The sequence below is a fragment of the Phascolarctos cinereus genome, unplaced genomic scaffold, assembly GCF_003287225.1.
Source record: "Phascolarctos cinereus isolate Bilbo 61053 unplaced genomic scaffold, phaCin_HiC Scaffold_4;HRSCAF=312, whole genome shotgun sequence".
Classification (NCBI taxonomy): Eukaryota; Metazoa; Chordata; class Mammalia; order Diprotodontia; family Phascolarctidae; genus Phascolarctos; species Phascolarctos cinereus.
In genome coordinates this window covers 279,568,185-279,590,508 of record NW_027555847.1, presented here as the reverse complement: position 1 = coordinate 279,590,508, position 22,324 = coordinate 279,568,185, and the positions used below count along the sequence as shown (strand labels likewise).

General features: G+C 36.6%; 1 protein-coding gene across 9 annotated transcripts in view; it reads right to left on the bottom strand.

The window, feature by feature from the left end:
* Positions 1-22,324, bottom strand: part of FER (FER tyrosine kinase) — a 257,864-nt gene that overhangs the window by 59,737 nt on the left and 175,803 nt on the right. For 8 of the 9 annotated variants that reach the window (XR_013486092.1, XM_020968837.2, XM_020968841.2 and 5 more), the window contains one exon: positions 20,072-20,195. Coding sequence is in view for 7 of the 9 variants with exons in the window: in XM_020968837.2 (XP_020824496.1) it covers positions 20,072-20,195 (124 nt within the window). In the remaining 2 variants the exon portion in view is untranslated. Of the gene's footprint in view, positions 1-20,071; positions 20,196-22,324 lie in introns of those variants that run through there. The other variant, XM_078153089.1, reaches the window with a different exon arrangement.

Genomic DNA, 22,324 nt, shown 5'->3' with positions numbered 1-22,324 from the left:
AAAGACAAGTTCACCCTACCCTTCAGAAATTCTCACCTGATTCTACCATTCCTATCAGATACCATCTTATAGCTCTTCTCCTCATTCTTGCTAAACTCCCTGAGAAAGTCGTCTCCATCTCTCCTCTTACTCACTTTTTTTTTTTGGCTAGGCAATGGGGTTATGTGACTTGCCCAGGGTCACACAGCTAGTAAGTGTCAAGTGTCTGAGGCCAGATTGGAACTCAGGTCTTCCTGACTCTAGGGCCGATGTTCTATCTACTGTGCTACCTACCTGCCCCACTCTTACTTACTTTTAAACCCCCTGTAAATTGATGTCCAATTTCATTATTCAACTGAAACTACCCTCCTCAAAGTTATCAGTTGTCTCTTAATTCCCAAATCTCTGGCCTTTTCTCAATCACAATCCTTCTTGACCTCTATAATATTCAATTCTGTTGATCACATTTTCCTTTTGGATATTCTCTTCTCTCTCTAGGTGTTCATGACACTGATTTCCTGGTTCTCTACTCTGACTACTCTGCAGCTACTTTTGCTGGTTGTTCATCCATGTCACACCTACTAATTATGGATGTCTCCTAAGGCTCTGTCCTGAGTCCTCTTCTCTTCTCACTCTAAAGTATCTTCCTTAGTGATCTTATAAACAACTATGGGTTCAATTATAATGTGCATGTACAGGGTTCTCAGATCTATATATCCTGCCTTTATCCCCTGAGCTAAAGTCTCCCATCACCAAGAGCTGGATATCTCAAATTGGATGTACTAAAGGCACCTCCAAAACAGAACTTATTATCTCACCCAACTCCCAAACCCTCTCATCTTCCCAACTTTCCTATTACTACAGGCAGCTAGGAGGTACAATGGATAGAATGCTGGACCTGAAGAAGCGAAGACCTGAGTTCAAGTCCAGTAGCATTTATTACACAGTAAGATGCTCATTCATCCTCTTCAATTATTAAGAATAAAAATAATCAAGTAATAAATTCACATTTTACATAGGAAAAAATGTTCAGCGTTTGAATGACTCCATTATGTTCAGGAAACCTATGGGTAATATTGATGGTTAGTATAATCTTCACAAAACCTACAATTCAATGTCAACTTTGAAATGCTGCTTCAGTGACTGAATATACGATGACTGATTATATAGCAGAATACCAAATAACAAAATGATTGATGTTTGAAATCTCAAGGGCAAATATGTCCTATCTACTTACTGTCATGATTTTCCACAATAGCTTATAAGAATAAAAAGTGCTCGTCAACAATATTGCCTAGAAGACTTATTTTCAAGTTAATGCAAACACGAACTAAACACAGCATTCTTATTCAATATATTACTACCTAAGGAGGCATTGCCATTTATTTGCCTACAAAAAAGAAAACTCATATCTTTTTCCCAAGTTGACTTATGAAAGTAGATTAAATAGATTAAGTTCAAAACTAAATTAGTCCCAAACACTAAATATTCATAGCCAGATTATTATTAAATCTTAAGACATACATACTCATACCAGATTTAAAATAATAATAAAAATAGAATTAGAATGTAAGCAGTTATTTAATTTTAATAATGAAAAAACAAGTGACTGTATTCTACTTACAGATGACTTTGGATAACTTGGATCAATTGTATTAAGATTTCTGGTAACAATTATGATAGAAAAGAGTAAATATCTATTCCTTATGGTATGAAACTAATTAAATCTTGGCTCTATCATGTACTATCAGTGTGACTTTTGGTCACTTAATATCTCTTGTTCTTTGTTTCTCCACATGTAAGACGAAGAGATTGCAACAGCTGACCAATAAAGTCCTTCTAGTTGTTGCTCTGTAAGCATCTTTAGCCTGTCATTCATATTCTCTTCAATTGGGAAGTAGAAGTTGGAGCCAGAATTATTTCATATTATCTCCTTTCACATAATTTATATTCTACTCAAGCTGGACTCCTTGCTGTTTTCTAAATTTATCATGACACTTTCCAACTTCCTGCCTTCATATGGCTGTCCCATATGCCTGTAATGCACTCCCTCTTTATCTCTGCCTTTGAGTCCTTACCTTCCTTCAAAGTGGTTATTTCCTTTGTGAAATCTTTCCTGATTTTCCTTCTCTTCTTCCCTTCCTTTCACTATTGCTCAAATACCCTTGCATTATACTTAATGTAGGTACCACATAACTCTAGAGTTGATTATAAGCTTCTTGAGGGCAACGGCTACATACTTTGGTCTTTGTATTCCCAATACCGAGATTTGCATATTAATAAACATTTTTTAAACTTAACAGTGAATCAGTGGTTTCAGAGAGGATGTGGATAAAATGATCTAGCATGCAAAGGTTTAGAGAAATAAAGCCTACTAAAGAAATTATAAAACTAAGTTAAGGAAAAAAGAGGTAAGGAAGAAAAAGTGCAAGGCAAGGTAGAACACAACTGGAATGGCTGAATAAAAGTTAATTACAAAATTTTAGGGCTCTCTTTGATCATCAGGTCACATGGCCATCAAAAGAATAATTTCAAATGGAGTAGGGTAGACAAGAAGACAAAAGAGAAAGACATAACTCTTTTTTAGAATCAGAAGGCTAAAGCCAAACTTTAGTCTGGATTTGGGCACAGTAGCAATGGAACTAGCAAAAACTAACAAGGACTCCAAAGCATGGGCACAGAAGAGCCTGCACCTTGAAAAGGAGAATGAATAGGACAACTAGAAAGCATTGATTAATGCTTTAAACCTTAGCTAAATTAACTGAGTGACATGCATTTGTACCTGTAATGCATCTCAAATATATATAAAATTTGTAACCTCAGAATTCCCCATTGGTTATGCTTAGTGTATTATACTTCAATTAACTTGATGAGTAGCATATATTCAAATAAATTTAGAGGAAGACTCTTTAGAGAAGAAATCTTTCTTTTTGGGAACCCTATGATATGATGTAGAAAGTTAACCAAAGTAAGCAACAGAGAGAAGGAATACTTCTGTTCAGAGCCCACCTTTGAGACTTCCTTTGTCATCAAAATTATGGGAACAAAATAATGAAGACAGATTGAAGACCTGACTCAGTAGAAACTAGAACACTACTAAGCTTCCTCATCGTGAATGTCTCCCTGGGCTAGTAATGGGTGATGTCACCTCTCCAGGCGATCAATAATTTTAATTTAAATTGAACTAATATTCATTAAACATCTCTTATGTGCTAGGCACTGGTGATACAAAGGTAAAAGCCAACATATTCAGAAGCTTACAATTTAGTAAAGATATATAATATGTACCCGAATGAGTACAAAACAAGTAGGGAGTAATATGGATCAAAAACATCTCTAGACAAAATGCTCTAGGGAAATGTCATAAGGGAGAGGGGCAATCAATGAGCTGGGTCTTGAAGGAAGAAAAAGTTTCAAGAGGCAGCAATGAGGAGAAAGGGCTTTTTAAGCCTCAAAGGTTGCCTGCAGATTGAAATTTACAAGTAGTATGAAATAAGGTTGCAGAGATAGGATGGGATCCAATCCTAGAAGGCTGCTTGGGGAAGTCTATATTTTAGAATGTCTTGCACAAAGCAAACTAGGGGAGCCATTAAAGGTTTCTGGGCAAGGCGATGACACTTAAACCTGTGGATTAGGAATATTATTTTGGCAAATTGTGAAAGGTGGAATGAAGTAGAGATGAATCATAGACTGCAAGACTGATGAGAAAGTTATGAGATCAGATAAGAAATAATGAGGCTCTGAAATAAGGAAGGCAGTAACTACAGTGGAAATGAAGGGATAGATGCAACAAACGTTATAGAGAAGGAATTAATAAGACTTGAAAACTGATTGTATAAGGCAATAAAGGGAAGACTCAAAGAGCTCAAAGTTCTGCCTTTCTTGGGAGGCTAAGTGTGCTACCAATGTGCCAGGGGTACAAAGACAAGAATGACTGGAGCCACAAGACCTGGGGTTAAGTACTGGTTCTACCATTTTCTACCAATGTGATCTTACGCAAGTCATTTAACTCCTCTGGCCTTAGTTTCACCATTTGTAAGATGAGGAGGGTTGAATTAGATGACCTCTGAGGGCCCTTCTAGATCCAAATCCATGAAACAAAAAATAAACAGCTCCTTCAAGAAATTTCCCTTTCCTTGAGGGAACACACCAGACACAATGCTGAGTAAATACAAGGTAATCTGAGGACCAAGAGAGCACCAATAACTGGGGCAAACAGGGAAAACTTTGTGGAGTTGAGCCTTGAAAGAAGAGAAGGATTCTAAGAGGCCAAGGTGAGGAAGAATTATATTTCTGGCATGGGATGGGGCATGGGGTGCCTTACTTGGGCAATGGCTTAGTAGTTTAGTTTAACTGGAATGTAGAGTGCATGAAAGGTAATAATACAAAATGTGCCTAAAAAGGTAGGTTGAAGCCAGAACATGAAGAACTTTAAATGCTATGCTGAAAGTTTTCATTCTATCCTAAAGACAACAGAGAAGATTTTTGAGCAGGGGAGAGATACAGTTGAGTCTACTTTAGGAAGATTGTTTTGGTAGTCATATAGAGGATAGATTGGAGAGCAGTTATTGGAAGCAGGGAGATCAATTAAGAGACTATTGCAATTGTCCAGACCTGAAGGAGCCAGGTAAGGAGCACAATAAGGTAGAGAGAAGGGCACAGAAATGAGAGATGTGAAGGTAGAATGAAAAAGACTTGGCAGTAGACTGAATGTGAAGGAGATAGTGAATAGTCAAGAATGATTTCAAGGTTGTGAACACAGGTGAATGGAAGGAAATAGGAAGTTTGGAGGAGTGGCTTTAGGGGATAAAATAACTTCTTTTTTTGACACAGAATTATAGGTTCAGAGGTTTCTCTGGAGGGGAAAAACACATTCAAAATATTAACATCATGCTGTAATGTATTTATCACACTACACCTGAGAAAGAATTAGTAGTGCCCACAAAACTTCTTAAAATGAAAAGTTCCTACAAAAGATGGAATTGAAGTCTCAAAGCTTGGAGAAATTACTGCACAATAAGTTTGCTTCCAGAAGCTCTGACATTTACAATGCAAGTAAATCTTTTGTAACAAATGTAGAAAATCCATTCATCTTCTGTTCTCTGACCTTTTAAGACACATGAACACGTATCATTTCTTATTCATTTCACTTTAGTCTTCACTGTAAACTGATGAATTATTTGTATTCATACTAAGAGACAGAAAATAACATTATGCTCAAACTCATTTATCTTTACTTGAACTACGTTTTTCTCTTTACTTACAAAAAGTAATATCCCAAAAGCAAAATGCAGAGCTAATGTTTTTACAGGTAGTAACAGATACTACATCAGTAACAATTATCTTGAAATATTGTGGTAGCCTATGAAAAAAACACAGGCACAATAACAGAATGCAAATGCCCATTTGCTTTCTTGGTATCCACTAAGTATCAACATTTTAAAGAAATAATCTTACATTTATTCAGGTTAATTCATCACCTTTTTTAAAGAGAGCTCAAATACTATTTCTTAATATTCAAAATGGAAAAATTACCAAATTCTGTTTATAAAATATAAAACAAATAATATTTCATAGTACATTTTATATTTGATGAACAGAAATACATTTGCTTTGAGAAGGAAGAAATTTATGAAGAAACAGGGTCATTTAACTATTAACCAATGATATAAAATGATGATAAAACGATTCAGTTTACAAGAGATATCTAAAGCTATTGGCAACACAAGGCTTTTCTCTGTTCATTCTGCTAAGTAAAACAATTTGTAAAATCACATTAGACAAGTTTCTATCTGTCCAGAATATAATAAGGCTTTGTAAAGGTAAAGTAATTGTTTTAGTCCAGCATTGTTTTTAAGAAGTAATTTGGTAGCCTGAATTGGCAAATGAAGTTCAGGGTAGACCACAGGATTACAGAAGAACATAGGACATCAGAGATTACAAAAAGCCTTCGTGTTGATCACTGTCTAACACAAATTATAGAACTCACAAATTGAGCAGGGAACTTATGAACTCTTTTGGTTCAGTGTAATCTTAAGAGTTGGGCAAATCCGGGGCCAGCTTAATGATCTGTCTCAAGTCAAACAGGTAGTAAGTAGCAGAATTGGGCTTAAGGCCCACCTTTCCTGTTCCCCCCAGATTTAGTGAGATTGCTGACCCTGGTGCCTGTCTAATCTTCCTTCTGGTGTTATGGAAAGATCTGGAATGACCGGATCTGAGTTCAGCTCTTGGTGCTTTAACTTCTGCCAAGTTGCTTCATTCCTTGGCCCTGTTTCCTCAATTGTGTGATGAAGGAGCTGTCTAGGTGACTTCTAAGGGCCCTCCAAGCTCTAGATTTTATTTTTCAGCATTTACAGAATATCAGACTGGGGCTATGAAAAGATGTAACTGTTTTAGTTCCTAATCACAGGGTTACAACTTCTGTAGTGAGCTTTCATCAATAGCTATGTAAAGTGCATATTTTTATTATCCGACTCCAGATCAAGATAATGGCCCTAACTATCAAACTAAAACATTAAAAAAGCCTCTGGAAGCTGGAGCTTCCCATCATTCTGAAAGCAAATGGGAGGTCTTCTGGCAAAAGGACTGGAGAATCTGCCTAGCCAAATGAAGGTGACTTGAAGAGAAGCCTAAAAATAAAAATGAAATACTTAAGATCTGAATACTCTGAGAAACTAGGATAAGAATTTCATTAATGTATTTTAATTCCCTCACATGCCACTACTGAAAATCCTCACTAGATTTGATAATAGGTCAGTCAATCAATATTTTCTGGACAGGTGGTAGTGCAAAGTTCTCAGAAAAGAAAGATTCATTTCTTTTACTCTGAAGCTGTTTCTTTTTGACATATCTCTGAGAATAAGCAGCAAGTTGGGTAGAGGGGAATGAATGGCCTAGGAAAAAGGTTCTTAGGGATCTTCACTGGTCTCAGGTGAACCCAGGTGTCATATTTCACCTAGATTATAATCCAGTTAACCAGGGGGCAATGCAGCATAATAGAAAGCATGTTAGACTTGGTGTTTTTAAGACCTGAGTTTGAATCTCACCTAAGACATATACTACAGTGTGACCTTGACCAAATCACGTCATCTTTCTTGGTTTCATTTTTTTTAATGTATAAAATGGGCATAATACTTTATGTACGACTTACCTCACAGGACTTTTGTGAGGATTAAATGAGAATGTGTAAAAATAGTTTTTAAACCTAAAAGCTCCATAGAAACTCAGTTTCTATAATGAGTGATCAAGTAGGTGTTGTTATTGCCTCTGGGAGGTAAGGCCACCAAAGAACATTTCAATGTTCTACAATATCACAGTAGTGTCTAGTTAGCCAGCATCCACCCATACCTTGAATCTAAATAGCTTTGTTACTATGCCTTATGATCTGGAAAGACACTTATCCTGGCTACTGTGAGTTTCTATAAAAATTTAAGGAATATAAAATCTGAAATTGGAAACATAATCTTTTTTTTTCTTTTTCCTTTCTGAATCCTATTAATAGTAGCAGTTGCTTAAAACTTTGCACTCCATACAATATTCCTTCACATATGCTCAAAGTTAGTTAATTACTCACCTTAAAGCCTAAAATCTATCTAAATGACTAAATTTTATTCATAGAGGGGGGAATCAAGATGGCAGAGTAGCATGAAACAGTACAGCAAGTTCCCCTATCCTTATCTCCACAAAAACTAAAACAAAACAAAACCTCCTCTAAATAGATTTAGAAAACACTAGACTGAATCCTGATGAAAAAATTAAGAAAAAATCATAGTGAATCATTTGCCCAAGTGGGCAAAGGCAGACAAAGAGACAAAGGATAGATACCGAGGATAGTTTGGCCAGGAGCAGCCACATGGGAGGGGAGGAGCCCAACCCATACTGGAGCACAGCACCTGGAAGAGGTTGCCATCGGGCAACTCTGTCACCCACTATCCAGTTTTCCAGGTCACAGATCCAGGCTGGATTAAGGAGGCTTGTGAACAGGGATGGCAATCAGTCAAGAGTAGTTGTGGGCCCTGGACAATGTACCCAGAGGGCAGCAAATTCAGAAGCAAGCAGCAGCACTGTGAGTAGGACTCCAACTATAGAGTGAGGTGCCATTTGTAACTTCTAGTCCAGGCGGAAGCCTGCAAAGGAATAAACATGGCAGGAATCCCAGAACAAAGGGAAACCCACAGGTCTATCAATCTGAACCAGTACAGATTCCTAGTTGGCTGTTAGTGGCCGAGTTCAGCAGCAGTTTCCTGTTGCTCAGATCCAACAGCAGTCAGGAACTAACAGAGCACACAGACTGTGGGGTAAGGAAAAGAGAGGATAGCAATCAGACCAGACCGCTATGGGAGCAGTGTAAAGTTATATGGCCAAGTCTGAGCTGTTCCTGAGAACTTGAAAAACACAATATTCAATAGCCCAAGAAATGTGCAATAGAACAAGCCTAGACCTTCCCTCAGAAGCGCACAGAGCCTGGCCCTACAAAAACTTTAATTAAGAAAGTAGCCTGGAAGAATGAGCAAACACATACACACAAAAAAAATCCCACTACAAAGTGTTATGATGACAGGGATGCTCAAGATACAAACCTAGAAAAAGAGAATGACTCCAAAAAAATCTACAAGTGATGCCTCAGATTAAAATGCAGCTTAAAGTGTTTTTATAATTGAAATATGAGTGCTAGAGGAAAAATTTGGAAAAGAAATGGGAGCTATGGAAAAAAGAACTGGAAAGGGAATTAAACCTTACCCAAGCTACAAACCTGCTGAAAATCAGAATGGACCAAATAGAAGGCAATAACTCCACAAGATAACAAGAAATATTAAAATAAAACCTAAAAATTGAAAAATAGAAGAAAATATAAGGTATCTTATGGCAAAAATAACTGACCTAGAAGACAAACAGAGGGAAAAAAAACCCAAATGAAAAGTCCTGAGAGCATTATGGCCAATATTCAGAGCTTCCAGTTCAAAGTGAAAATACTGCAACTATCTAGAAAGAAAGAATTCAATTACTGAGGAGTCACAGTCAGGTTCACACATGATTTAGCAGCTACCTCTTTAAAGAAACAGTGAGCGTGAAACATGATATTCCAGAAGGCAAAAGATATAGGCTTACAGCCAAGAATAATTTTACCCAGCAAAACACAGCATAATTTTAGAGGAAGAAAAATGGATTTTTAATGAAATAGAAGACTTCCAAGCATTCTTGATGAAAAGACCAGAGCTGTATATGTTTGAAGTTCAAGAGAACTTAAGAGAAAAAAAATGGTAAAAATGAATACATAATCATGAGACTAACAAGGATAAAATGCTTACATTTGAATATCAAGAGATGTTACAAGTGTCAACTCTGAATCCTATCATTATCATTAGGGGTCACAGAAGAAATTTAATTAGATAGAAAGGCTGGGAGCAGTTCTGTTATGTCTTGAGGATCTTAAAAGAAAAATGGAGAGAAGAGGAAGGAAGTTTAGGGAAAATTATCTCACATTGTCAGGGTATAGTAGTCACTCTGACTGCCTATGGGGTTAGGCAGAACCAGGAGGTAGAGGAGACCTGAGAGGAGGTCTGTGGAATGGTCTATTTACAGTAAGCAAGAACTGGCTGTATATAAAAGACATGGCCAATGTAGAAATTTGTTTTATTTTACCATATATGTTTGTAATGGTGATTTTTTTTTCTTTCATTCTCATTTTGGGGAGGGGGTTTGGCAGAAGGAAGATAAGGAGGATTTTTGCTGAGTGAAAAAAGTAAAATATAATTTAAAAAGACCTATACATATATAAATGTTTATATACAATAGCTGATAGCATTTAAATGTACTGTTAAGGATACACGTGGTATTACTATAAAGTAATAAGAATTATGTTTAATTGTTTATCATCTCAAAAGCAACATATCTAAACTTATATACCCAAATGAGTGTCACTCTTCAAAGTAATTACCCTGGGAAGTGATGTACATCTTAAAACAATGCTACCACTGCTCAAAAAATTGTGCAATGTCTATTCAAAATCACTTACTGGACTAATTTATAAGTTATGCAATAAAATTTGTCATTATTTCACAGTTATGTTTTCTAAGATAATATTGAATAATGTAAATAATAATCAGCAGCAATAAACAATGAATACAATATGTATAAGTCATTGTGTTACCTAGAAATTCAAAGACATGGTCCTTGCCTTAAAAGAGTTCAGAGTATAGTGAACAAAAGGTCACAAATAAAAAGGTAATTACATTCGCTATAGAAGGTAACAAAGAAAATGCTAAGTGACAAATGAGTAGTGTAGACGATAAGTATAAGTGATGAATGAAGTTCAAAGAAGGAAAAGGTAACTAAGGTCATAAGATGTAATTTGATCTAAATCTTGAGAGAAATATGGGATTTTGTCAGGCCAAGGGAAACAGAATCACAAGGGAAAGAATCAGCAAAGGTTGTAAGGCAAAAATACATTAAGCATTTTTAGGAAATTAGTTCAACTGCAGTGGAGTCACACAGCCACTAAGCTATGATTCACGTTTCTCTTGGACCAATTCCCTTCGTTGTTAAGGCCCAGGCAAAAGGCCTTCCTGTTAGCTTCAGGAAGGTTCAGAGACATCACAAACAAAAACCTCAGGAGTAGGTTGACATAACCTGGTATAATGGGGCAACTAAACCCCTTAGGTGAGCTCCACATCTGCCAAAAGCACACAGCATCATCTTACAGACACTGAGGTTGAGGGGACACAACTTCTGGCATTAGAGAACTAGGTCTGCTTTAATGGTCCCTGGCCTTTTAAGAACAAAGAAGGTCAACCTTGGAAGTGGAACTGATCCAGAAAATAGAGGTTTTCTTCAAATAAAAGGACCTTAATCTCCTCATATCCTTATCAGAACAATTAACCTTCCTTGTAACATACTTGGTGCTTGCCTCAGACCCTCACCTTGTAAACTAGCCTTGTAAACTGCCAAATCTACTCTTTTTCATTCTTCCTATTGATCAATGAGCAAATCAATAAGCATTTAATAAAGCTTTTACTAGGTGGCAGGAATCAAGGACACAAATATGAAAGTGAGACAGTTTCTGTCCTTAAGCTTACATTTTACTAGAGGGATACAATATGTTCACAGTTAAATGAACACAGAATACATATAAAAATAGTAGTGATGGGAGGTACATAATTGAGGACTACTTCCTAGGAGGTAGACACAAACTGGGTACTGGAGAGAACATTTCTTCTAGGCATGGAAAACAACTGTGTGAAAAGGCATGAAGGTGGAAAAAGGTCTGTCATGTATCATGACGAGGCTGACTTCTGCCCAGCAACAATAGGGACCTTTGAGGTTAACTTTTCCCAGCAACTACGAGGGCCTCATCTAAAACTGCCCAGTAACAGGAAGCTCTGTCAGATAACAATCTTGCTTCCTTAGCCTATAATCTGTGTATGGGATTAGCTTCCCATACTGGAGCAAGCTGAATTCCTTGTTTTGTGATCACATCCTTGAACTGTTTTGAAATGCACCCAACACACCTACTTCTTCTTCCTGACACCTTTTTCCTGCAATTAACTACTCATGCAGAAGCATATTCTGCTCTTGGCTGAGTGCCCAAAAATTGTGTATAAAAACAAGCCCCTGTCCCTCTGCAAATTGCTGATCCTCCTTCCAGGGCTAGCCTGCTGTCTTTGCCTCAGTAAAGGTCTCTTGACTAGAAGAATATCTGCCTCTTGAATTCTTTCTGAAAGACCCAACTCCTGAACTTCATGATCCTTTTCATTTTGGTGCCAAAATCCAGGAGCCATCTGTGGGTTGGATTTTTGCCTAGCCAACAGGCAGGGGTCTCTCTATGTCTTCCTCTACTCCTTCCTTTGTGGCTGGGCCCCTCCAAGTGCCTAGATTACCCGGAGCAGTGTCGTGGGTCTCTCTGATTTATAGGCAGTTAGGCAAGATGATTCTTGGATTCCTGAGGGTGACACTGCTCATTCAACCATCTCTTCTCTCTTGTTCTTTCCCCCTCTTCGGGATGCTGAAGAGGTGAGTGGCTGCAGGGTATTGGATGTGGGACAGACCAAGGGATTCTCCCCCCAGGTTGCCTATTTAGGCATTAGGAGAAATTTGGGAAAGGTTACCTTAAGAGAAAGCATCTTTTTTTTTTTCTGCAGCACAGCCTGACCACAACATAATCAAGAGGACCAAGAAAAGTGATTTGTGAAGGGAATTTTTAAGCAAGTCTCTCCAAGCTTTTGGACTCCTCCCTCTCCCTGTCATAACCTATGCACTCTGTTTGCATTTTTCCCCGACTAGGCATTCTCTCACAAAATGGGATGTTCAATTCCTGGGAGGATGGGAATGGAGAGCTAGAATGCTTAGGCCAACTCTTTATGTGATAAATCTCAGAGGTAAAAAGGACAGGGAACTCCAGCTCTTTAAGAAAGTAAAAGGTTATTTGGAGCTGGGAATTATCACCATGTGTCTTCAAAAAAACCTGTGAATTTACGGATAATAATCTTTTCTTTTAAAGTGCTAACAGTATTGGGCCTTAGAAATGAAAATATCACCATTAGTGTTTATGAATCCAGATTTGATCCACTTATCCAACTAAATTAAGGCCACCTGACTGGTAATTAATTGGTTTTGTTTTAAATACATGATAATTGCTTATGGTACGATAATATTTCTAAATTTTCTTATATTGTGTAATTTGGTAAACAATTGTATCACCTATATTGTTAGAAAAGTAATTTCTCTTATAATCTAGATGTTGTTAGATTAAGAATTGTATTATCAGATTATGAGGCTGTTAACTACAATAGACAAGGATTTTTGGAACCATCTAGTCATAAATTCTTACCAACCCTGTGCAAAGTTTTTTGTGTTGTGGAATTCCTACTGAGTAACTGGGAATCCCTGCACAAAATAGGGGTGTGATCTTCAAGTCTGATTCATCTAAGGATATATTTACATCATCTAAGGATATAATTGGGAGGTTTATGAACTACCACATTCACTACCTCTGTGAGATTCCAGAATGTAACTGTTTTACTTAATTTCTAGTGATACATTTAAAGATAAAGGGAAGAAAAGATACTAAGTAAAATTTTAAAGGCCTACTAAATTTCCATTTGCAAACTAATTTGTTGCAAAAATAATTTGATATTGATAACAATTATGTCCAAACCAACTGAGAATTTTCCAAGTTTCATTCCTAGGTTTGTTGTGTCCTTGGATTGGCCTTAAATGGATGCTTTCAGAGAAACAGAATCAATTGTTCATGCTTCAGACACCATAAGAAAGGGCACTGGTCTCCTGAACGTAAGTCTGAAAGGTTCAATTCCCCACTCTGTTTTAAGGGGTGGGTGTAGAAGTGAAAAAGTTAGGACAGCTAAAACATTTTAGAAGATTCTGGAAGTTTTGAGATTGATTATTAAGGAGTTTTCAAACACCTCCCCTTATAATCACTCCTTTCCCCCATTCCTGCCCCCTGAGTCAAGGGGGTATCTCAGTTCGGGGATCGCAAACAGCCCCACATTTTCCTGCTAACCCCTCTCATCCTAGATTATATGAGGAAAAGAGAATCTCACCCTTCCCCCTTCCCCCTGCAAATTCACCCTCCCCCACCTGGCAAAAGGAAAGGGGGGACGGGCAGCAGCTACCTTACAGGCCCCACTGATAATGCCCTGGCCCTGGAGCACCCAGCAGCCTGTCCAGAAAGCCTGGAAACATCATCCAGGTTCAGCACAAGCAGCTGCCAGCGCCTCTGCAACCATGGGCAGAGAGGGAAAGGGGATGGGTCAAGGTAAAGAAGCCAGCCAGCCTTGGAGCTTGGTAAGCCCTTACTTTTGTCAATAATTTTTATACGATCTGGAAATGCAATTGATGTCATCTGAAGTTTATTGTCTGTGTTACAGCTAACACAATTTGGCTCTCACAAAAATGGTAAGATTGTTGGTTACTGTTTTAATGCTAAAATCTAAAGTTGGTAATTGATTACTCTGTGTGTGTGTGTGTGTGTGTGTGTGAGAGAGAGAGAGAGAGAGAGAGAGAGAGAGAGAGAGAGAGAGAGAGAGAGAGAGAGAGAGAGAGAGAGAGATGGAGGGGATGAGGTAAAACCTTATCTAGATTGATTCTACCCATTCAGAGCAGTCCTCAGGGCTAGTCAAAAAGCACAGCACGAAGCAGCTCTAAAGGTAGATGGGGTGATAGGAAACCCCTTCTCTAGGGTTCCTGTTGACCCTCCTCGTTTTTATAAACTTGCCAAAGAGTTTGTTTGAGTTATAGAGTTCCTAAGCAATGAATTTGGCTTCCTTAGAATTTGCAAGTGTATAGAAATGATCTCTAATGATTGGCTTTTGCAGGAGGACAAATTTAAATTTGAGATGTGGATCCTGGTAAATTTTGATTAGTGAAACTTGCCATCTGAGGTAAAAGCTCTTGGGACTATAAGAGATTGTGTTTTGAGTTGTCTGATGGATTATAATAATCCATCAATAATCAATAGTCAATAATCTACCATCTGAGAGAAATGCCACAAGCTACTCACAGAGAATGTGATACAGGTAGAGGTCTGTATTGGTTAAAAACTGGTGGGGGGGAGGGGGATGAGACAATCTCAGCCTCAATCTACAATGGTATCCTCCTGGCTCAGTTTCCCATTATGTTCCTTTGAGAGGGAATGTTTCCCACCTGACTATTCCTGAGTCTGGCTATGAGGTGGAATTGATACTGCATGGTTTGAAAATTGTGTTGTTTTATCCTGTCATACTTAGTATAGTTATGTCTCTGCTTTTTTTTTTTTACGGCAAATTTCTATAATGAACAAGTGGTTAGTAAAAAGCACAATGCAAGTATGTGAAATTCTGCTGTTTTCAATCTGAATGTGTAGTCATTCCACATCCCAAACAACTAATTAGTAAATTAGTTAATTAAATTAATACCCCTGCATAGTCATGTGAAAGATTAAATCCCTAGAATAGAACATTCTTTCTGAACGATATGGGAATAATTAGACAAAGGGGAAAGAAGTTTATAAAACAAAGGTACAAATACAATGTTGAATTATTATCCCATAACCTAAAGCTAGGATACATCTGAACTACTGCAATAAAATATGTGTTTAAGATCTGAGCTATTCAGCCTAGTATTATATTCTTTTCTATATCCTAAACAACTTAGCAAATGGGTATTTAGCCTTGTCACCTGCCTGTTACTAGATATATGTTGGTATGGAATAAGGTCCTTAAATGTTTCAAAATGATGTTAAGAATAACTGGGTAGTGGTACAACCGATTGAGGGACCTAGCTTATTTTATTAACAACTGAAACTAAATCAGAAACATCTTCAGTTTGGTTTGGGGAAGAGAACTTCAGTGCAATCAATTTTTCTTAGAGGGAAGTAACTTATGTAATATTTTTGCATTATTGGAAAAGTCAATTTCATTCAAAATTTGTTACTATTTTGGAAATAATACCTGTTTATACAGTTTGTCCTGTTGTACAAACATGTCTTATTATAAGAGAATACACATACATATATATGTGTATATGTGTGTGTATATGTGTGTGTGTGTGTGTGTGTGTGTGTGTGCGTATATGTATATTTTGACAGAGAGAGAAAGAAATAGAGAGCACCTGTTCTATACTCTCTTCATCCCCTGGAAGCTGCTTTAGCATCATTTTACTCCTTTCCCCACCCTCACTCAGGTAGGGACAACTCTATACCCCCTCCCAGCAGGAAGCAGTTACCAAAGAAGAGACTGCCACCCATGTCTCTAAAGATTTTTCTTACCAATAGTTAGAGGGGGGAATAATGAGGCTGACTTTTGCCCAGAAAAATGGGAACTTTTGAGGTTGACTTTTGCCCAGAAACTATGAGGGTCTCATCTAAATCTGCCTAGTAACAGGAAGCTCTCTCAGACAACAACAACCTTATTTTCTCAGCCCATGTTCTATGTATATCATTAACCCCCCATACCGGAGCAAGCTAAGTTTCTTGTTTAGTGAACACATCCTTGAACTGTTTTGAAATGCACCCAACACACCTACTTCTTCTTCCTGACACCTTTTTCCTGCAATTAACTATTCATGTAGAAGCATATTCTGCCCAAAAATTGTGCATAAAAACAAGCCCTGTCCCTCTGCAAATTGCTAGTCCTTCTTCCAGGGCTAGCTTGCTGTTTTTGCCTCAATAAAGGTCTCTTGACTAGAAGAATATCTGCCTCTTGAATTCTTTCTGGACAACCCAAGTCCTGAACCTCATCATTTTCTTCATCATGAATAGCAAGAAAGTCAGTTATGTTGGAGCAGAGAGTATGTTAAGAGGAAAAACATGTAATCAGGTTAGAGTTATATTGAAAAGACTTTTAAATGTAAAAAATGAGTTTGTATTTTAGCGTAAAGACAATAAGGTAGGTGAGGGGAAGGGCACTGAAGCTTCTTGAGCAGAGGAACGATATGGTAAGACTTAGGCTTATAGCCCAGCTTCCTACCTAAGCTACTTGACCCGAGTCTTTGTTGATCAAGTTTCCATCCTTAGTTCTGCTTCTTATTCAGCTGACCTCTTATGTGACACCTTTGCCTACAGTATGCCTTTTCTTCACCAATGCCATTCCTGGCTTAGATCCCTCACTAACCCAGTCCAATTATTCTGCCATAAAAAGAGCAATGCTAACTGAAAATGCATTAACTACTGACAACTATTAGTGGGGGAGAGGTAGAGTCTTAAGGGACATGAATTAATATTAAAATATTTCTGAATATCCATGTCTTATTATTGAAATATCCAGTAAATTGTGATCAATTAGATTAGAAAGTTAATATGCCAATAAGTTTCAAGGAGTCCTTGAATCTCAGAGGGCAGGGAGATTAATGCAGTGAGTGGGGAATCATGTATTCATCATTACCTATATATAGGATCTGCCTTGTGGAAAAACAATGGACTTCAATTTCTAGAAATATCACTTTAGTAGTAGCCTTCACTATTAGGTTCATTTAAAATGTTTAAAAACAATTCAACTATTCAAAAAAAAATTCCTCTTTGTGCTTACTGTGTTTTAGTGTCTCTTAATGCATCTCTCTTCCCCAATGGCTAAAAATTTACATATTAAATGGTTTCAAAAAAGATAATACTCTAAGTACTTTTGTTCAGGAAAAACAGAAAAGTTCACTTCTTTTTAACTGTCATCAGTCAAGCTAAGGTCAATGAGAAATATAAGTATGACCATAGGTTAAATATAATTTGTGCTTTTTATGCTGCTAATATTAAGATTCTTTGAATTAACCCATTATTGAAAAAAACCTTTTATATTTCATCAAGAATAGGAGTAGTTCAAAAGGATATTGAATGCCAAGTTCAAATGAAATTTAAAATGCATTTGCCCAAGAAGAGATAATAGGATTAGTTTAATTTAATAATATTTGAATGCTGTGGTTCTCAGTCTTTTTTTATCCCAATATTTTATCCCATTGTTCCCAGGGATTATCACACTCATGCTCCACATTATTCTTTCACCTCCTCTCCTGACCACAACAAGGACATACAATTATTTGGGGTTTATTCTGCTGCTTTTGGAAATACAATCGTCTATTCTTAGCCTACCTGCAAACTTGAAAGTGAGTCAAAAGGTTCCAAGAAGCTAATATATCATATATGTATGTGTGTACACGTACATAGCATAGGAAGAGATATAAAAACTATAAGCCAGGCAACGGTTATAGTTTAATTAAGCCTATATCAAAATCACAGACACTACTTGAAAATCTTTTTTCTGCCCTGGTCTCAAAGAGTAGCAACATTTTAAACTGTTAAGTATATTTTCTTTCTGTAGCGTCTTGGTTAGGTTTATACTTTTGATGACTGTGAGAAGACTTTAGCATTATTTCATTACAGAAAATCCCAGCATAGCAACTGTAAAATGTAAGCAAGTAACTGCATAAAGAAATGGTCTGTTTTTTGGAAAATATTTCATTGTATTTTCCATTTAACTTCTAAGATAGTTCTCTAGAAATTTTTATTCTAATTGAAATTATTGTGGTTTAGTATGAAAGTTTCTGGACATTTTTTGTTTGGGTTTAGTTTTTAATCAATTGCGAATAGATTTTGGACTTTCTTTGTTGCAATTTTCAGTGAAATGTTTTTCTTTGTGCTTAAAGGACCAAGTTATGTTCTCTTGTTTTTATTCATATAAGATGGCTTATTTTAGATTCTCTAGGTGCAAATGGGGAAAAAAGTTATTTATTTATGTGTTGACATATGAAGTTAGATTTTTGAATTGAGTGAATGGAAGGTTAACATCATATACATTTTTATCAATTGACCGTCAGTGGCTTTTAACGTTTGTTTGTTTTTAACTAATGAACTCTTCAGTAATATTTATGAGTGTTCCTAAAAACTTTTTTTATACTGTGTTCTTTCATATCTCAAAAAAGTCAAAGATTAGTAAATTCTTTATTGCCATGAACTTGAATTACTGACTACAAACAGTAAGAATGTTTTAAATATTTCTAAATCTAGTATTATTGTTTATTATTATATAGTTGTCAATACTGGATAAGGTTTTTTTTGGTGATTTTTTTCCCCGTTGCTGGAGGAACTCCTAGAGAAGCAACTCTTTAACACTATACTTTGTAGAGTAGATAACATCTAAATTGGTAGAGGGAGTTTACTTATCAGTTCTCTATGCCAATGAACTCATAGGTGTATTTTTCAAAAAGTGTGTTATTTTCAATCTTTTGAGTTCTTAAGAAGGTATTAAGCACTGATATCTTTGTTATGGGTAGATTATCACTAAGGTACTTCCCAGGCCTAAATCCTATGATTTTAGGGAACAACAAGCCAATTATCCAGCTTTTCTTCCCATCCTATCATTCTACCACCCTCTCACCCTCCTCCCCCCAAAAAAACCCCAAATCAGTTAATAGTACACATTTAGGAAAAGTAATTTATATTTTCAACATAAATTGAGCAGATGGTAGAAATTCATTATAACAGCTTTAGAATCCATGCTATGGGTCTAACTTATTACAATGATCACTTTATCTAATAGTAACTAAATCTCTTGGGGTTTTGTTTTTGTTTTTGGCTAGGCAATGGAGTTAAGTGACTTGCCCATGGTCACACACCTAGTAAATGTTATGTGTCTGAGGCTGGATTTGACCTCAGGTCCTCCTAAATCCAGGGCCGGTGCTCTATCGACTGCGCCACCTAGCTGCCCCTATAACTAAATCTCTTGGCTAAAGTTTATGATGGGCCCATCAGACACTGAATCTTACTCAAAAGAAAATGATGTTGTCACAGTTACAATATATATTTGGTTTTTTGGTTTCATTTTACAGAGCTATCCTTACTTAGAATATCACAAAATTTTGTAAACAGAACTTGTGTTTTGTTGAAAGCTAGGATTAAGAATTTAGCTTCTATGTCTAAAAATACAAATCTGGATTAGATTATCTCCCTCTAAGTTGCCTTCTAGATCTAAATTCTATGATTATATGACTGAATTTAATTGCAAGTGTTTTATACCATTACCTACAGCATAAGGGAGTATGAATAGGCCAACATTACAAATCAGATAAAATTTTCTCTAATTCCATTAAAAATGAGAATTCTATTGTCTTTAACCCTTAATTGAATTCATAGATAAACAATGAATTTGTGCTTTTCTGTAAACTTACATGACTTTTTTTTAAGTCTCTTTGGGAATTAGGAGATAATAAGATAATAAAATATCAATTTGGTGATAAAACAAAGACTTGCAGATGATTATTTTGGTAGATTTCAAGGTCACTAAATTATTTGTAATTATATTAAAATAAATCCTCATTCAGTAAGTAATTCCTTCTCAAACTAGCAAACCTTAATGAAAGTAAATATGAATAAATGCATACTAGAGTTTGGGGTTTGTAAAAAAAAAAAGGTAAAAAACATATAGGATTAAAAATTAACAAAGACCACAATCCTTTAACAGAAAGCCTAGAAACTTTAAATCTAGATCTAATCTTTTCAAACAATTCAGATGTCATGTTAAGGAAGTGGTTATCGTAATTTTGTAGTATTATGCTCCTTTATTCTACAGCTATTCAGTGGGGGAAATATACCTTATAAAATTATCATTTTCCTTACCTGTGTATACAATTTTTACTCTCAAGATACGCCATACCAGAAGCAGCATCTAATGAAAATTTCACTAACTGTTTGGGTTTTAGTTCATCTTTCTTCTTTCTCAAAAAGGAGAGGAAATCACCTCCTAAAGAAATTGAGAGACAGACAATGAGGATATAATTTATTTCCCATTACTACCAGCCATGATTTTCAACCCATTTGCTTGAGACTAGTGTTTAAAAAAAAAAAAGCATCACATGTAATCAGAAAACAGTCTTTTCACACAGTCCTAAATGTTGCTTTAAGTATTTCATACTGAAAGAAACACTTAATCAAACGTCTTTCTCTCAGTTGTACATACTCATTTCAATTTACCTGCTGAAGAATTTCTAAATAATCTGATGTTTTCAAACATTAATGTCATTAAGTATATTTCAGGTCAATTAAACAAAAACTAAAGGTGATATTTTAGGTGAAATTTTAGGTATTTACTGATATAAAGTACTGAAATTATGTTATACTGTACTTTTCTTTGTCAAATATTTCCCAATTATATTTTAATATGGTCCCATGTCACTCAGGAGTAGGCCACTTGACACTTCTATTTTAGGATATTAAGTTCCGTGATTGATTTAAAAAAAATAGCTGCCTTCCAATTCATCTTCTCACATGAGGAAACTGAAGCAAAGAAGTTGCTTGCCTAAAGACACATAGGTGACCGAGAGCAAAGACAGGATTTGAAGTTGCCTTCTGACTCCAAAGTCTAGGCCCTTGTTTCTATACCAGGGCCCATTAACTCACTATGCTAACTGAAACAGCTTTTCCCCATCAGCACTTTGGATGCTGCACGTTGGAGATCAGGCTCTGAAAGTTGAGGTTTTCCTCATCTTGTCTTCCTCCCCCCACAAACCAGGCTTTCATGCCACTTCCTGACCATCTACACACCACGCCATGGCAAACCCTTGTAGGTTTTTGCTCCCTTATTAGAATGTAAGCTCTTTGAAGGCAACGGCTGTCTTGCTTGTATATCCCTAACACCTAGCACAGTGATTGGAACTTGGTAAGTACTTAATAAGTACCCTATCTAAAAACAGTAGACCAGTCCAGAGGTAGAGGATTTCATTTTGGGATTTGAAGTTTGCAGTTCAAGAGTTGGAACCAGTTCTTTAGATGGGAATTCCTCTTGGGTGAGAGGAAACTATCTCTGTGTCTCTGTCTCTGTCTCTCTCACCATGCTTCTGATTATGTCACTGGAGAGATAGAACCAGAAAGAGAGGCTTTTGACTTCCAATGAGAAGCAATAAAGCTCATCAAAGACAAATGGAGGTAGTGAAGTAGTCTATGAAGGGACACAGATCTTCTCGTAGCAGGAGTTGTAAAGCAGCTTCGGAGTGTGATGCCTCGGGAATGAGATATTTGCTAGCTATGGACTCTAGAAAAGTGTAGACGCGTAGCAGAGCTACACCTAAGGGAACCCCACAAAGGGAGAAAATATCTGCAGTACTAGGAATAATGAATTATCATCCCTTTATCCACACAAACAAAATATGAGTTTATACACACACGCACGCACACACACACACACACACACACACACATACATACATACATACTTCAATACCTCTGTATTCTATATTTGATCATACTTTCCCAAGTTATACTCGGTGTATATGTTTTACTTCACTCTTTACCCTCTGGACATCTCCTCTACAACCTTGCCTAATCTTAACACTTGGTGCCTCACTGACTTGACTGGTGACTGTTTTACCTGAACCAACATTTCAGGAAATCCCAGCCACCATGCTTCACTTCATTCTCTTTTCTTCGGACATCTCCAAAGCCTTGCCAACTATCTTACTCTCACATGTATGTCCTTCTTCCCCTTTCAGTTCTAGAACTATGAGCAAATCAACTATGACAGTTTTTGGGGTGTGATCAAACTATTCTTTTGTGGCCCCATTCACCACTTAAGTAATTTTCAGGATCAAAGTTTACTTACCTGGCTACTACCCCTGTAAGTGTGCTATCTCATCTATTAGAATGTAAGCTCTGTGATAGCAGGAACTGTCTTCATTTTTGTATTTATATTCTTAGTGCTTGCCACATAGGGGTACCACCCCCCCAAACCCAGAAATTAGAGGAAATGTTTTTATTTTAATTTTTTAAAAAATCATATTACTTCCCCCCAATTATATATTAAAACAATTTTTAACATTTTTTTAAAGTTTTGGGGAATACTTTAAACCAATTATTTTTGTTAAACTTCCTTGGTAA